At 51.6% G+C, this 15994-nt stretch overlaps 1 protein-coding gene and 1 pseudogene across 2 annotated transcripts in view; both read right to left on the bottom strand.

Annotated features, from left to right (window-relative positions):
• Mapkapk3 (MAPK activated protein kinase 3) overlaps window positions 1-10110 on the bottom strand; it is a 31563-nt gene extending 21453 nt beyond the window's left edge. Inside the window, exons 1-2 of one of the 2 annotated variants that reach the window (XM_021662037.2) lie at window positions 9954-10110; window positions 9430-9706 (exon numbers count right to left, since the gene is read on the bottom strand). In XM_021662037.2, coding sequence (XP_021517712.1) covers window positions 9430-9654 — 225 coding nt within the window. In that variant the 5' untranslated portion in view covers window positions 9655-9706; window positions 9954-10110. Of the gene's footprint in view, window positions 1-9429; window positions 9707-9834 lie in introns of both variants that reach the window. The other variant, XM_021662044.2, reaches the window with a different exon arrangement.
• A 1529-nt stretch (window positions 10111-11639) lies between these two features.
• On the bottom strand, window positions 11640-13050 carry LOC110564353 (small ribosomal subunit protein uS2-like; annotated as a pseudogene).
• Window positions 13051-15994: the final 2944 nt, after the last annotated feature.

Here is a 15994-nt window from a genome sequence, read left to right as displayed (position 1 = left end):
GGGAGCCAGTGCATTTGTAACTCCCAAAAGAATAGAAAATAGTCTCTCTGACTCTGGTTGTCATGGAAATGGTGGACTATAAGAAGTGGGGGTGGGGAGGCTGGAGAGATGGCTCAGTGGTTACGAGTACTGGCTGCTTTTCCAGAGGACCTGGGTTCAAGTCCCAACACCCACATCCAGCGTCTCATAACTGTCTGTAACTCTATTCCCAGGGCTCTGAGGGCACCAGCTATGCAGTGATACACAGACACACGAGCAGACAAAACATCTATACACATAAAAAAATAAGTAAGTAGATAGAAGATAGATAGATAGATAGATAGATAGATAGATAGATAGATAATTGTTTAAAAAATGAAGTGAGGGCAGGGAAGGTGGCCTAGATCCCATCACAGGCATGATAAGAGACCCTAGGGAAGCCTCAGACCCCATCCTCCAGCCCTGCAGTTCTGAAGCCTGTATCAGCTGAACTCAGCATCATTCCCTCTTCCTTAGCTCCATCCGTGTCTCTGCAGCTCCCCATACAGGTCTGTATGGGTTTAAGCAGCCATCTCTCCATCCAGATTCCTCCAGAAGCACTGGTGATGTGTCCCAGCTTCCAGATTCATCTGACCCCCTCCTCCACCCCAAGGCCCTTTCTAGTCCTGTTCCTGCCTAACTCCCCAATACCTAGCCAGCTTCCAGAAGAATTGTCCTGTCTCTGAGAGCCATGCCACAGAGCCATGGCCATGATCAGGAGGAGGGGAGAGACCTTGCCCTCTTGGTGACCAGGATGGTGGCCTGGCACTGCCAAGGGACACCCTTGTGAAGGGGATGGGCTACAATGACTCATTTCTGCTCTCTTGGGCCTTCTGAGGATGCTCCCTGGCATTGGGTCAGCCTGACTCAAACGCTTAATTGAGCCATGGAGGAGAATGGAGAGGAGTCCCCAAACCTGAGTCATAACCCCAGAGCTTCCTGTCGCTAGTTGACTACAGACCCTGCTGGTGGCATCACGCGGCTGACACTTTCCCTGGCAACACCATTCACTGAGGGCTGAGGGACAGGCACCCTGGGGCATCCTCTGGCCAGTCTCCATCCTACAGCCCAACTGCTTGCAAGAGCAACCCCAACAGAGAGACTAAGACTTCCTCCAGCCCATTTCCCTGGCACTGACCACCCGAAGTATCCCAGTCAGAAGGGAGACCCTTTGCCAAGCAAAGCACGCTGCCCCTCATTTTACAGACAGGCCGACTCTGGCACACAGGGAAGGATGGCAGAGGACCAGGGGTTGGCCACCTGCCAAGCCTGAGATCTAGCCCAGCCTGGACACAACCCTGCTCTGTGAACATGGGTGAGTTACTCTGGCTTTCTGAACCTCGGTGGGTGCAGCCATGAGGGGGTGGGATGGGGTGTCGGGGGAATGCTCATTCTCAGACTCTGCTGTTTGCATTTAGCAGCAAGTGGGGTTCTCCTCTCTCTCCTCCAGCTCCTGGTTAGCTGCCTTACCAGGGATCACAGAAAGGACCCACTAGGCCCGCCACCACATCCCAAGAAGAGCGCTGTTCGTGTTGGAGAAATCTGTAAGACAAGATTTCTTGTCCCCTGTAGAGGTTGAACCCCTTGGGAATGGAGCAGTGGGTGTGGCTGATCAGGCCCTGGCCACTCCGAGTCTGGAAATACCTCTGAGATTACTGGAGTAACAGAGTTAAATACAGTCTAAAAAGTCTTAGGGAACCGTCCCAGATAGGGCAGGGGCAGCCCGAATTCTGCCCCACCCTACAGAACCAGAATCAGGTTGCAAAGTAAGCCCTCCCGGTCTCCCCCAGGCTCCTCTGCTAGTTTTGAGGCTCTGAGCTTTCCTGGCTTCAGCCAGCTAACCTTAGGAGTCAGAATGTGCCTCGTCACACTGTTGTCCAAGCAATACTCTTGGACCATTGGGCCATAAAGAGATCCAGTAAGGAGCGACCGCAGCTAAAGTTGACTTCCCACTCTCCACAGGGAAGCCTCAAGTTACAGCTCAGCCCAAGTGCGCCTGATTCCGCTGTCCTGCCAGCACCTGGTCAAAGCTGACAGAAGTAGGCGACGTTGGGAGTGGCACGGGTACAGCCAGGCCACTGACTTGTCCCACCCCACCCTCCCCTGAGTATGGGGGAGGGGGCTGACCAGTAACGAAGCCCCAGCACCTGTCCAACCCTGTCCTCAGCCTGGGGACCACAGCAGAGAGCCCATCCCAGCCGGAAACACTTGAAACAAGCAGTGGCAAGGCCTGAGAGAGGAGGGGTGAGCCACAAGCAGGAGAAATGGGCGGGGAAAGGAGAAATGGGAGGGACAAAGAGGCAAAGAAACCGAAGCGGCAAAGACAAAGAGAGTGGCAGAGTTAACCCAAACCTGCACTGAAAGCAAAATCGATATTCTCGGAACTTCTCCCTGTCCTGCGCTGAAAAGGCTTTGGGGGGAGGGGAGTTCTGGTTCCCAAAGCGGGTGCCCTGTATTCCTGCTCAAGGAAAAGCCTCTGAGGTTCCCACACAGCAGGGCTTCTATCACAATTGAAACCCACAATCTAATCCACTTAGTTCCAAAAGGGCAAAAGAGTGGGGAGGAGCTCAGCAACCCAGCTTCCTTCAGACCATCCTCTCCACTCCATGAGGGCTGGTTCCTCCAGATGCAGAGGGAACTCAGCAGAGATCTGATAAGGGCCAATAAGGTACCACCAAAAAGTTGTACCTGAGCCACCCAAGGGAGAACCCCAACCCTCTGAGAGTGTGTGCTAGCCTTTGCAGTCTCCTCACACATGCAAAGACGGTTACAGCCACAGAGACTTGAACCCTGCTCCCTGACATACACACAAACCCAGGTTCAACCACAGAGCTCAGCTCATTGCCTAATTTCCGTCACACTTGAACATCTGCTGCCAGCCACAAGGTTGGCACCACAGGGGCTCTGTTGAGAGACAACAGAGCCAGGGTTTTCCAATTCCCATGATAACGCAAAGAGGACAAATTCCAAATTCAGGAAAGATAAAGAGACATCTGTTGTCATGGAGACCAGACCCTAAACAATAGCCCATTTGACCCAGACATCCCCACTGCTTTCCCAGCAATGGTGCTTTCCCGATTACCCTCCTCCCCAAAGCTCTTCAGTCCTGCCACTGTTTCCCAAGCCTGGGACATGGGCCCCACTGAAATCAGCCACATCCTGCCAGGACCTGCTCTGAGAGTGAGGAAGTGGTAGCCCACAGCAAGTGCTAAGGAGCTAAACCAGATGCACTGTCACACACACCAGACCATTCTCTGCCACTGTACTTCCTACTCAGCCCAGAGGCCCGGATTACACAGGGCAACTCCAGAGAGGCCCCTCCCCCGCTGTACCCCAGCCCAGATGGTTCTTGCACACTCAGCAGCCAAACTTCATGTCTGTGCTACACTGGGCTCCAGTATAGTGGGCTCGATTTCATGAGGCCTGAGACAAACTCTGTAGCCTGAGGAGCCCCACATCCACCATAACTTTTATACACCAATATCATCAAATCACACCTGAGTAGTCACAGATACACACTCCCACCCAGTGAGTGAACAGGACAGATACATGTCAACATGACAGTTTTACAGAGGGCTAAGCTGGTGGGACTATGCAAAGGTTCCCAATAAAATTATAGTGCCAGCACCCTCATAGAGGCCAGGTCTCAGAGGCTTTCCCTTGTCTTCAAGGACTTGCATAAGGTAAGGGTGACATGGATGCCAAGACTAGTATCAAATTTCCTAGGCTTTACCCCAGCCCTGCCATCTACCGTAGGCAAGTCTATGGTCTCTCTGAACCTAAGTGTCCTCATCCATAAACAGAGAGTGATGAGAATTCATTACAACAGTGCATGTTGTACATTAGAGACAGGCCTGCCAGACGGACTTCTCTAGGAAACTGTCAGCTAGCCGTTCATGGGCAGGTTAGAAGCTACAGAACCAGGGGCTGGAGAGACGATGGCTCCATGGTGAAGAGCACTTACTGCTCTCCCAGAGGACCTGAGTTTACCTCCCAGCACCCAGGCAGCTCTGTAACGTCAGCCCGGAAAGCTGACACCCTCTGCTGGTCTCTGCATGTACCGGCACTCGTATGCACATACCCACACACAGATACAAGTGTATACACACAGTGTTTTAAAATAAAATAAACCTAATGAAAATAAATCTACACAACCAGGGCTGTTAAAGATGGCTTAGGGCAAAGACTATTGCCACCAAGCTGACAACCTGGCTTCAGTCCTGACCCCATGTGGTAGAAGGAGAGAACTGGCTCCCACATGCTGACTTCTGACCCCCACAGACAGGCCACTGTATGCACACGCCCAAGTGTGTGCATCTACACACAAATGAATAAATGTTTAGAAAACACCTTTTAATTTAAAATACCAAGCAATGCTGGCATTAGTTCCTGGATAGAGCAGGGAACTGGGATGGGGGTGGGGGGGGTGGAATTCTGGAAGACCAGCAGAGGAAATCTCGAAGGTTGGTTGGCAGCCCACCAAGCATGCTATAAAGTATTGTGTCTGAAACAGTGGGTTGAGACCCCTTATGGGGTTGCCTCACTGAATGTGGGAGTTGTCAGATATTTGGAAATAGTAAAAGGTTTCTGAATATAAAACCACCAAAGAAATTGAAAACCAAACATGCAATGCATCCAAGGTGCTTGCTGAAATGCTGGCCTGTTCCGATCATTCCCTGCAGCCTTTGTTCTAAACGCACAACAAACACACTTTGCAATGTTCATGCCATCATCCGATGCAACAAGGAAGCTGCCGGCCTGAAACCACCTCCCTCACTTGAGAGTTAATACAATTGTACATTATGAATGGCATGGCTTTTTTTTTTTTAAAGCCATGTTTACACAGTTGTCTGCTCTTACAAGAAGCACAATGGTTTAATCATAGAAAACAAGACCTTTAATAATTTCCTACCTTCATTCCTCAGCGTGTATTATACTGCCATAGCTTTAAATTACATTGTTAAATTATCTGACTTTTGAAATTGCTGGTTGCACAGTTGAGTTATATTTTTTAAAATAAATCATTAAAAGAGATTTTGGCTTGAGATTAGGACAGAATTTCCAACAATTTCTGAAAAGGCCCTACACGTACTTCTGCCTTTTTCTTTTCTTTTCTTATGTGTTTTACCTGCACGTATGTGTGTGTACCCCGTGTGTGTCTGATGCCCACAGAGGAAGGCACTGGATACCCTAGAACTGGAGTTACAAACAGTTGTGAGCCACCATGTGGGTGCTGGGACTGGAACCCCTGCTCTTCTGCTAAAATAACAAATGCTCTTGGACTGCTCGGTCATCTATATGTTGGACACTTCTTTGTTAGAGTCAGGATCTCACAGTGTAGCCCTGGCTGGCCTGGAACTCACAGAGATCCATTGGCCTCGGCCTCCCAAGAGCTAGGATTAAAAGCATGTGCTACCCTGTCCAACTCCATCTTGTAATATTTACGCAAAAATGCCTTAATGATTATAAATCGCAATATTGATCAACTCTGAAAAACACTGTAAGTCCTATGGTGTCCAATATTCAGCCAAGATTGCCTTCTGTCAAAAATAAACAAGCACATTCATCTCATTAGCATGGGATTTTGCTTTCATCTTTAATAAATGAAATATTAATAATAAATGAAATATTATAGCTACAACAGAGTCATTTAAAATAAACGCCTTGATGATTTACTGTCAGTAAATGTATGAATCGTATACCTATTTTATATATCTAAAGACCCAGAGATGTGTAAAACTTTCTCCAGTAAAGCAGGAAAAAATTGAGAAGCCCCTGATATAACAATCTCAGGACACTCAAGCCCAAGCTACACCCTCTTTTGCACTTTGCAAGTTTGATGCTCTTCTGAAACCTGCTTAAGCAAACTGTTTGATCTGCCCTGACAGCTCAGGAACTTCCACCAGACTCCTCAGATATTTTTCTTTCTTCTAAGCAAGGAGTTTCCTGGTGAGAATCTTTGGCCAGTGAAACCCTTTCATTTCCAGGGACTCTGTTGTGCAGAGCCGCTGGCCCATCTGAGCGCTTCTGACCTGTTGGTTAAGTAACATGGAACAGAGACTGATCTAACTGGTCTGGAGATGGTGGGTGAGGGGGTGGTGGGTGCCCAATGAGAAAGAGCCTGTCTTGCCTGGTAGCCCCACCTAGCCTCAAATCCAGCTCTACAGCACCCGCCCCAACAGGCCATCCCTGCCCATGAGGCAACAGGGTGGGGCGACCTCGGGCCTCTCCTCCTTCTCTTTCTCTGCCTCTTTCTCCCTCTGGCTCTCTTTCAGGAGAAAGCCCCATCAGCCCACAGGTGTGGCCCAATGGCAGATATGTAGCCGGTTACTTCCTCCTCTTCAGGCTTCCCAGAGGCCCCTACCGGGACAGTAGGCGAAACTGGGAAAAGTCCAGCTCCTTCCAAAACTCCGAAGGGCTGAGCTTGGTTCTGGCAACAAGGATTTATGAGCCACTACTGTATGATAAGCCCTGGGCCCAGGTGGGGAAGGGGAGCTTTGATTCAAAGACAATATAGCTTTAGGGGCAAGGAAGATCCCGTTGCTCCGAAAATCAGAGACTTGGGACAGCTTCCTGGAAGGGGCCACAGTGGGACTGAGCCTCCAAACGTGGGAATGACTCCGCTACAGGAGAAAGTCAGCCACCAGTGGAAGCAAAGACCAGAGGGCTAAACTACGAAAGCCTCCTCGTATACCCTGCTCAGAGGCTCAAAGTGTATAGAGTCAAGTCTAAGACCCTGGTGGTCTAGACTCTGAAGCTGTCCGGGTCTCGAGGGTGTCATCTATCAAAGAAGACAGATCCTCTGTGGCATTGTGCTTCGGGACATTGCTGTGGTCCTCCAGACACACCCCCAGAGCAGCCTAGCCCGAGTCAGCCATCAGCACCAACGGGAAGAGAGCTGTTCAGGATGAGGCAGCACAGGCACTCCCTGACCTTGACACTGGGAAGGGGATGTAGGGACCCCATCTGGAAGACTCTGTTGGAGATAGCCCATCTGACCATTCCAGTCTAGAGAAGAGGGGGCACTGGGGGCCCAGAGGGGATTCCATTAGGCTGTGGTGATAGGAAGGTAAGGGACCCAGCCCTGTTGTCCAGCAGCAAGAGCAGAAGAAAGGACCCTACGTCTCTTCCCAAGTCCACTCCCCCTCAGGTCTCCCTGGGGCCTTCCAAGTTTTTACGTACAGGTACTAAGCGCTATGGTCACACCTGTTTTTAATTGGTTAGGCCTGAGAAGGAGCACAAGATGTCAGCAGGAGGACTGCTGCACCCCATACTTTCCCTAAGGCACCCCCACCTTCCATTTCCAACAGTACAGCACAAGAGCTTGGGGAGCCATGGAAATATCTGCTGGTCACAGAAACTAGGAAGGCCTAGAGAGAGAGGCCTTGCTGTGCACGAGCCACACCAGAATGAGTCAGTGGTTAGAGGCCGGGAGAAAGGGGGAAAGTGGGACAGGCCTGTTCCTCTATGGACCCACTAAATGGCAGTAGCTACGGGGACAATGACCACAATCTTCCTGCTTTCACAGGTGCTGCTGCATTTGGGCTTCCTGCTAGGTACTGTCTGACCTCTTGGGCAACAAAGGCTAGGAGCCGGGGTCAGAAAGAATTAGAGTGAGGGCCACATTAATCCCCCCCTTGAGGGTCAATTTAGGGGTAGATCCTAGAGGCCTCAAGCCATGCTCACCCATAATCTTAAGGGGTACAGAGGTGAAACTACTTCAGGACAGCCACTGTTGCCAGACCAGGACAGGGAGGCCACGGGGGCCCTAAAATAGGAGGAGCCAGAGCGGCTGCTGTGGCAGTCACAAGTTCTCCAGTCAGATATCATCCGTGGGGGAGGTGCAGGCCCAGCCCTGGGCCACAGAAAAACCGGGGTTCTCACCCACCCCTGCCTTGCTCACGCTATCTGAACCTCAGAGGGTCAGGGTCAAAGCCTCGGACCTGAGAAAAGGTTTTCCGGTCCCAATCAGCCACTCACCCTCTCCCAGGCTACCTTTTAGTTCAGGCAGGACAACTGCAGGCAAAGGAGAAGATAAGGGCTCAGTTTTCATCTCCTCATACAAATCTGCCATTAGAAAAGCCACCTTCTCGCTGAAGCACTCAGAAAACCCCTGCCTGGGACCCCAAAGCTCATTTTTACTGCTGGATTAGTGGATAAAGAAGCTATACCTAGGTCCCAGCCCCAAGGTCAGTCCTTACCCTGCCCTTGACCCACATTCATGAACCCTTCCATAGTCCTTCTTGTGAGCGGACTTCCTCTGCTCTCAGCCCCGATACACCAGAGGAAGACAGAGAATGGTGCTCAGGTCCTCACTCACATTCCTGTAGATCGAGAGCCTCAAGGAAGTCCGGAACCTCTCTAGCCTCCTCCAGGCCTCTATCAAGAACTCCGTGAGCTCTATCTCATTTTGAGTTCACATCAACTCCCGTTCTTTCTCCCTGAACAAAGTCAGAGACTTAACTGCAAGAGCCCAAGCTATCGACCAAGGTCACAGAGCTGGCACACACAAGGTAGAGATGACAGCCACAGCTATCGGACTCCGCACTCTGGCTGCCATAAACAAGACTTTACTAACTTCCCGGAGCCTCTCACTCCACCACGCTGTACCATCCAGGGGCCGTTGGCACTACCGCCAACTGAGTCAGGCTCCCAGGGACCAAGATCCCAGCGATTCTGGGGTCGTGGGATAGATAGGGGTAGGGTTAGGACACCAGTAGGGGTAGGGCTTCTTGGGCAGGAACTGTGTGCCTGAACCAGATTCAGGTAGTGAGATCAGCTACTCCAAGCCACTCCCTCCATGCCACCTACATCCATGTTTCCTCTAGGGAACCCTGGGTATGACGTGACTAAATGGTTGCCCATTCTTTGTCCAGGGTGGGTCAGCCTAGGAGCAAAGCTTGTCCCTTTCTACAAGGGGCCAGTAGTCAAAGAACACCCTAAGAGGCCCATAGCGCAGCCTAAGCAGGCAGGGACCCTGAAGAGGAAGCAACCCCACTCTGAGCCTTGGGGGTTCAGCCCTCAAGCGGAAGGAAGCTTAGATCCATTTCCATACAGGAGTTACTTTTAGGGAACAGCAAAGCAGTGAGAGCACCACTTGGGCCCCCAACACACAGCCCAAGCCAGAAAAGCAGACCGGACAGCCACTCCCTCCTGCCTTCCGGGTACAACAGCGCTACCCACACGGACTCCTCCCCTTGCTCTCTGGGACACACCCGGGTCTTAGGTAGGTTCAACTTCTGTTTCCCCATGTGTGAGGCTAGGAGGACCATGAGTCTGGGCTCTGAGGAAGACCATGAAAATAAAACATGACGCTGAGCGCGCACGCTCATAGAGACCCCAGACCTAGCTGCACCCACAGGTATCTGCTGCCGGCCCCTCCAGGTCCTCCCAGAGAGATGGATCACTAACCTTCAAGGCACACTTCTGCCCAGTGCGCCTGTGGTAGCACTCCAGCACCTTGCCGTTTACCCCGAGGCCCAGCACCTGCTTGGACAACTGGTAGTCGTCAGTCACCGCGTACTTCTTGGGCTCCCGTCGCACACTCGGGGCCGGAGCGCCGCCCAAGGCGGGCCCACCGAGCGCACCCTGTGGGGGTACAAGACTCCCCTTCTCCCCTGCTGTCTCGCCATCCATGGCCCCCACGGGGCGCTCGGAGGGAGCCCCAGCCTGGCGCGTCCAGAGGCACCTGAGAGAAAGGGAGAGAGTCACTCCCCACCGGGACTTTTGGGACACACCCCAGCCTTGGTTTCTCCAGAACTAGACTGACTGGGCTGCTGGCCCGAGACAAGCTGGAAACTGCCTGGGAGTACCTACGGGCGGCAGCGGGGAGGTGAGCCCTCCGCCCGGGCACGTGTCGAGTAGGGAAGGAGTCAGGCGCTGAGTGGCCGCCGGGTCCTGGGAGCCGGCTACCCCGGGGTCCAGGGAAGGCGTACCTGGCAACGCACTAGACAGAAACCTTGTCGCAGACGACAGGGGCAAGGGATAGTAAGGCCGGGAGCCAGCAGCCGAGGGGCGCCCTGGGCTCAGAGTCTCGCCGCCCGCGCCCCACGTGACCCCCCACCCCCGTTCCCGGCACGTCATCCGGACTTGGGGCCCCGCTAGGTCAGCCTTAAAGGGCCAGGCAAGTCCGGGCTAGGCTGGCCAGGGCAGAGCCCCTGGCAGGCTCCGCCCCTGAGCCGGGGCAGAATGGGGCGTGGCCTCCCCGAGTCGCCTTGATTGAAACTCCACCAACTGCCGTCTGTCCCGATCTCGGGTTTTATCCGCGACCTAGAAAAGTGACGGCGCAAGACCCTGTGTTTCCCTCGGGCGCTCCTGAGCGCGGTGTTCTCTTTTGCAGGCCGCCGGGGGGCTTTGTGGACGCCCAACTGTCCAGGTGGCTGAGCGCTGCCGGATTCGCCGTCCTGGGAAACGGCGAGTTGCTGTTTAACCCGCCACGCCTCATCTCTTTAGCCCAGGCTAGCTCTCCTTTCTGTGCACTTCCTGGCCAACCCCTTGATTTTGCAATGTACCTGTCATCTCCAGGTGCTTTGGGTCACAGTGCAAACGGGCCCCTCGGCCGCAGGTTGAACACACCTGGGAGCGTTCTTGAATCTTGATTTCCCGTTTGCTCAGCTGCATCCGCTTTTCATCTTATGGGGGTTTGGGGGCCTCTGTTTCGCGTCTCTGGTGTCGTGGTGGTGAATCCCTGTAATTCCGGCGCAAGGAAGGCTCAGGCGGGAGGATTGTGGGGCCAACCCAGGCTACTTCGTGAGGCTATGTTTTTAAAAACTAAAGTTTGCCTGGCGTAGCGGCGCACGCTCGGTGAGTTCGAGATTTGCCTAAGCTCCAAAGCGAGTTCCAGGACTGCCCGGGCTGCTACAAAGAGAAACCCTGTCTCGAAAAATCTTAACATTAGAATCCCTGTATCCCGTCCCAGAGGCAGATTCTCTATCAGCTTTGACATTTCTTGTGTAGACCTCCACTTCATAGCCTGTCTTAGCCCGTCAAGAACATTTTAGACCCCGCTTTCCCCTAAGTGTCAGCTGTTACAGAGCGGGTGGCACCCTCTGAACCGGTCTCTGCTGCCATCTACAGGCCAGACTCAGAACTGCAGCCACCAGGACCTCGGTCCACAGACCAAGGCTCACCAAGGTCGCATTCTCTGTGAACAGGGTTTCCCAAAGAACAGGAAGTTAGCCAACTGAGGCTAGAGGTTCCGGGTGGGCATATCAGTGTACGTCCTGTAAAAATGTCTTCTCTCCTAAATAAATAAACAGAGAGATGAATGAATGAATGAATGAATGAATGAATGAATGAAAACAGTTAAGGGGCAGAGCTGTTAAGAGCACATAACGGGGGCTGGAGAGATGGCTCAGAGGTTAAGAACACTCACTGTTCTTCCAGAGGTCCTGAGTTCAATTCCCAGCAACCACATGGTGGCTCACAACCATCCATAGTAAGATCTGGTGTGCAGGCAGAATGTTGTATAAATAATAAAGCTTTAAAAAAAAAAAAAAAAAAGAGCACATACCGTTCTTCCAGAGGACCTAAGTTCCATTCTCACATCAGGTGCATCCCAACCACCCGTAAAGTCAGCTCCAAGGGATCCCACACCTCTGGCCTCCTTGGGTTTCCACACTCACGTACAGACACCCACACACAAACACAAACACATAATTAAAAATAAAATAATTTTTAAAACAGGGTTATATTGTTTTTGTTTTGTTGTTTTGAGAACGGGTTTTTCTGTGTAGCCTTGGCTGTCCTGGACTTACTCTGTTGACCACGCTGACCTCGAACTCACAGAGATCTGCCTGCCTCTGCCTCCCTGAATGCTGGGATTACAGGCGTGTGCCGCTGCACCCAGATAGGGTTAGATTTTAATTACTCTACAATTTTTTAAAGCTTTATTTATTTATTATGTATACAGTATTCTGCCTGCATGTACAACTGCACACCAGAAGAGGGCAGCAGATCTTATTATAGATGGTTGTGAGCCACCATGTAGTTGCTGGGAATTGAACTCAGGACCTTTGGAAGAGCAGCCAGTCCTCCTAACCTCTGAGCCATCTCTCCAGCCCTGTACTCTAGAATTCTTATAATTGTGTTTTTAAGTCTGATTGTTTATTGTTTAGTTAGTTAATTAACCAGCTTTTAGGAACTTTATTTTCCTTCCACCTTTTCTCCCTTTGCTCAGGTGTCTGCAAGGGCCACTCAGGACCACTCAGCGGTGGCTCCAACCCACTCCGTGGCCTGAACTGTGGGAGCTGCTGACCAGTCCTCAGTGGCTGGCTGGGCGATCCAGTCTTCAGTAAGGAACTGCTGGATGGGTACAGAGGGCACCGGAACACCCTCAGGCCTGTCTGCCCCCTCTGGCTGAGCGGCAGTGAACTCAGGAGCTGGAGCAGTCCGTGCGCCCTGGAATTCCTCCTTGGTCACGGCCTTCTCAGCAGCAGCCTGCTCCTCCTTCTCAATCCCTCTGCGTCTCTGTAGAAGTAAAGATCAGACATGATCTCCCACGGGTGCTCACGGGAGATAGTGCCACACATTCAGGTACTTCCCTGGCCAGCACCTACCACACCAGACCCACTGAGTGAGCTTCCTTGTTGTTGCGTGGGATGGCAACATCCGTGCAGTGCAAAGGACAGTCTGTCATAAGACACCTCTGTGAGGGGCTGGCAGTCAGTCCCGGGATCACACTCTGCTAGAAGTCATGGCTCCCTAGAGGCTGCTTGGATCTGATTAGCAACGACCCCAGGCACGAAGCAGCCGGCACTTGGATCCAGTGGCAGCAGCAAACTTCAGCAGGGGTCACTGGCCAGTGTTTCTGAAGGAGATGGCGCTGACATCGGCAGGGTTCTGGGTGGCACCGATGGGAGCTACGGGCAACAGCTTCTCCCGGCTCCTCTTCAGATTTTCGGTGTAGATACCACCACTTTTCCTTTTGTAGATGTACTGGTCCATCTGGGTGTCAGGGTTGGTGCCTCTTAAGTGAGTTTCTGAGGCAAGGAATTCAAGGACATCCTCCTCCCCTCCTCCACCTGCGGGATATCAACAGCTTCAGACATTGTGTGAGCTTCCCTTTAAGTTAGAATGGGAATCAAGAACAGTGCTGTACAGACCCACCCCTGGGCAGCACAGAAAGCATTTAATTTCCTTTTTGAGACAGGGTTTTTGTGTAGCCCAGGCTGACCTCAGACTCACTAAGTAGACAAGGATGACCTTCAACTCTTGACCCTTCCTGCCTCAACCTCTCAAGTGTGATATTTACAGATGTGAGCCACCAAACACTGCATTTTGTTAAAATTTGTATTTATAGAAGTCAAACTTGCTTGCTGCAATTGTTCAAACCACACTGAAGTATAAAAAGTAAGTAGTCCCATTTAAAAAAAAAAAGCCCTTCTTGGGCTCATGAGATGGCTCAGTGGATAGATGCACATTTCCTACATAAGCCCAGGGACCTAGGCTCAACCCCCAGGATCTATGCAAAGATGGAAGGAGAGAACAGACTCTGCCAAGTTGCCCTCTGACCTCCACACTTACACTATGGCACGCATGCCCGGCCGCACATACACTCACACTCACTAACAAGATGTTACATTATAATGCCTGTGGTTCTACAAACACACATATTCCGCACGCCAATCATAAGCAAAGGTTGTCCAGCTGTTTACGATTGGTGTGGCGAAATATGTGTTTGTATAAACACACTGTTGGAAAGATCCGGAACAAGCTGGGTTCCTGGCAGCAGGCTCTCCCACTTAGCCCTTCATCGCAGCTGTGCGTTCACGGGAACAGAGATGGGAGCCTGGGAAGCAGCTTACAGAGACCCAACAGACCATCCAGTGAAGTGCCCGGTGAAGGGCTGTCCCCGCTCCCCACGACTGCCTTTTGATGAAAGGGAACCTACTCGTTGTGAGAGGATAGAAAGCAGATGTTGGGGGACTATTGCTGTGCAGTCTTGTGACACATCTGTGGTTGTTCCGGGAGAGGAAGAGCAGAAGTGTCCTGAAACAACAGGAATACACTAGAAAAAGACTCACTTAGGACTATCAGGCAAGGGAGGGCTTGAAAGAGGATGAGCACTGGGTGGCAGTGTGGGCCCAGCAGTCAGGGAGGACTGGCGCAGTAATGAGGAAATAGCCACGGGCTTGCGCAGAGCGTGAATGAGGCAAGTAGGCAGGCAGTTTGGGCAGAACAGGACCACACCCCGGTTCCCGGGATGCAGGTGAGAGGCATAACATTGTCAACTTCACAAAAGACTATTGGAGGGAAAATAGTTTTCACAGAACGTCCTATTCCCTGACCTCTGCAGGAGATGCTCTTAAGGGCATACCTGGATGCTCTGATAGAGACTAGAGTGAGGACAGAGAAGGATGCCTAGGAGTTTTCAGGTTACCATGACCTAGAGAGGAAATGTGTGGAAGGATATAGGGCCTTGGCTGCAATCCACTACTTGCTAGCTGTAATATCTAATCCTGTGGCTGCAAAATGAAACTAGAGTTTGCTGAGTGTCTAGCAAACACGGTAAGTGTTCAGGAGTCACAGTGAGCATTTGGCCCTGGAACCCACATACTACGTGGAGAGAAGTGACACCCTCAGGTTAGCCTCTGACTCCGTGTGAGCGCCACGGCACCTACAGATACATGAAGACACCCACGATTTAAAAAAAAAGAAAATCAGGCTGGACAGCGGTGGCAGATGTCTTCAATCCCAGCACGAAAGAGGCAAAGGTGGGTGGATCTCTCTGTGAATTCAAGGCAGTCTGGTCTATACAGAGTGAGTTCCAGGACAGTCAGGGCTATACATAGAAACCCTGTCTCATAAATAAATAAATAAGTGAAAAACACAGCTCTGTTGCATGACACCTGTTAAAATCCCCCATATTTTCATACCAGTGTGGTTACAGACAGTTCCCACTGAAGAGTTAGCAGCCATACAGGGAGCCCACGCTCTCTGGGTACCCCAACTCCATTCTATCCACATTCCAAGAAACTGGCTCCTTGCCCTGTACGCATTACTTTGATTTTGGTTTCTTATAGGGCTTTCTCCCTTCCACCAACCCTTTAGCCCTAGATGAGAGAGAGAAGGTCAGTGGGGAAAGGGGTCGTAGTTGTTTTTGGCTGCTTCCTGATGCTTAGGATTGTTGGATTCCTTGGGGCAAGTCTAAGCTTCATTTCAGGATGTCTCCAACTTCTTCTGAAACTGCATCAACAGCAACCAGTGATGGGGGGAGGGGCATCAGCAACCTTCTTCCTCATAGTCTCTCTCTCTCATTCCCCCACCAGAGTCCTCGGAATTAAACTATCTGTAGCTGGCAAAGAGTCCCCTCTCAGAAGCCATACACGAAGCAAATTGTTTGCTGCTGTGGACCATCCGAATCAGCCCCTTATTCCACACCTGGGATTAAAACAAAAACATGTTTACAGAACACAGCTGAGTTTTTGAAGACACCAAAACTTCCACTACCTTGCTGTAGTCTGGGAGCCCTGGTTGGGCTACTCGGAACCTAACTTCCCCTCCAAGGCAGCTACGGAGATCTGGGTTCCTTGGAGTCATTTCTTATCTTCCTTTTCACAGGGTTTAATCTGTAGCTCTCTATCTTGGGTGGGGCAGCCAAAGCCTTGCCTGTGCTGGGGAAAACCCCAGCCACTTACTCAGGATGCTGTATACTGCCAGAAGCCTGTCAGCCCTGCCAACGATCTTACAGCTACCCTTTCTGAGGAACCTGGGTGGAGCATCACGTGCGGAGGGAAGAGTCCCGCACACCGGGCGTGTGGAAGGAGTGGCTCGTCCAGATCTTATATCTGCATAGCCTGGACCGATGGTCTGGAGGGAGTTCTCACAGACTCCATAGTCCTTCAGTACGCTCCTCGGTAAACCGGACGTGGTGGCTTAGCCTGTAATTCCACATTGTAGTCCTGCACTCAGAAGTTTGGGGCCAGCCTGCATTCTGTCCCTGGTGAGTTACTGAGAATAAAACACTGCAAGTTCT

This window comes from Meriones unguiculatus, chromosome 6, assembly GCF_030254825.1.
Source record: "Meriones unguiculatus strain TT.TT164.6M chromosome 6, Bangor_MerUng_6.1, whole genome shotgun sequence".
Lineage (NCBI taxonomy): Eukaryota > Metazoa > Chordata > Mammalia > Rodentia > Muridae > Meriones > Meriones unguiculatus.
This window is presented reverse-complemented; position numbering and strand designations above follow the sequence as displayed.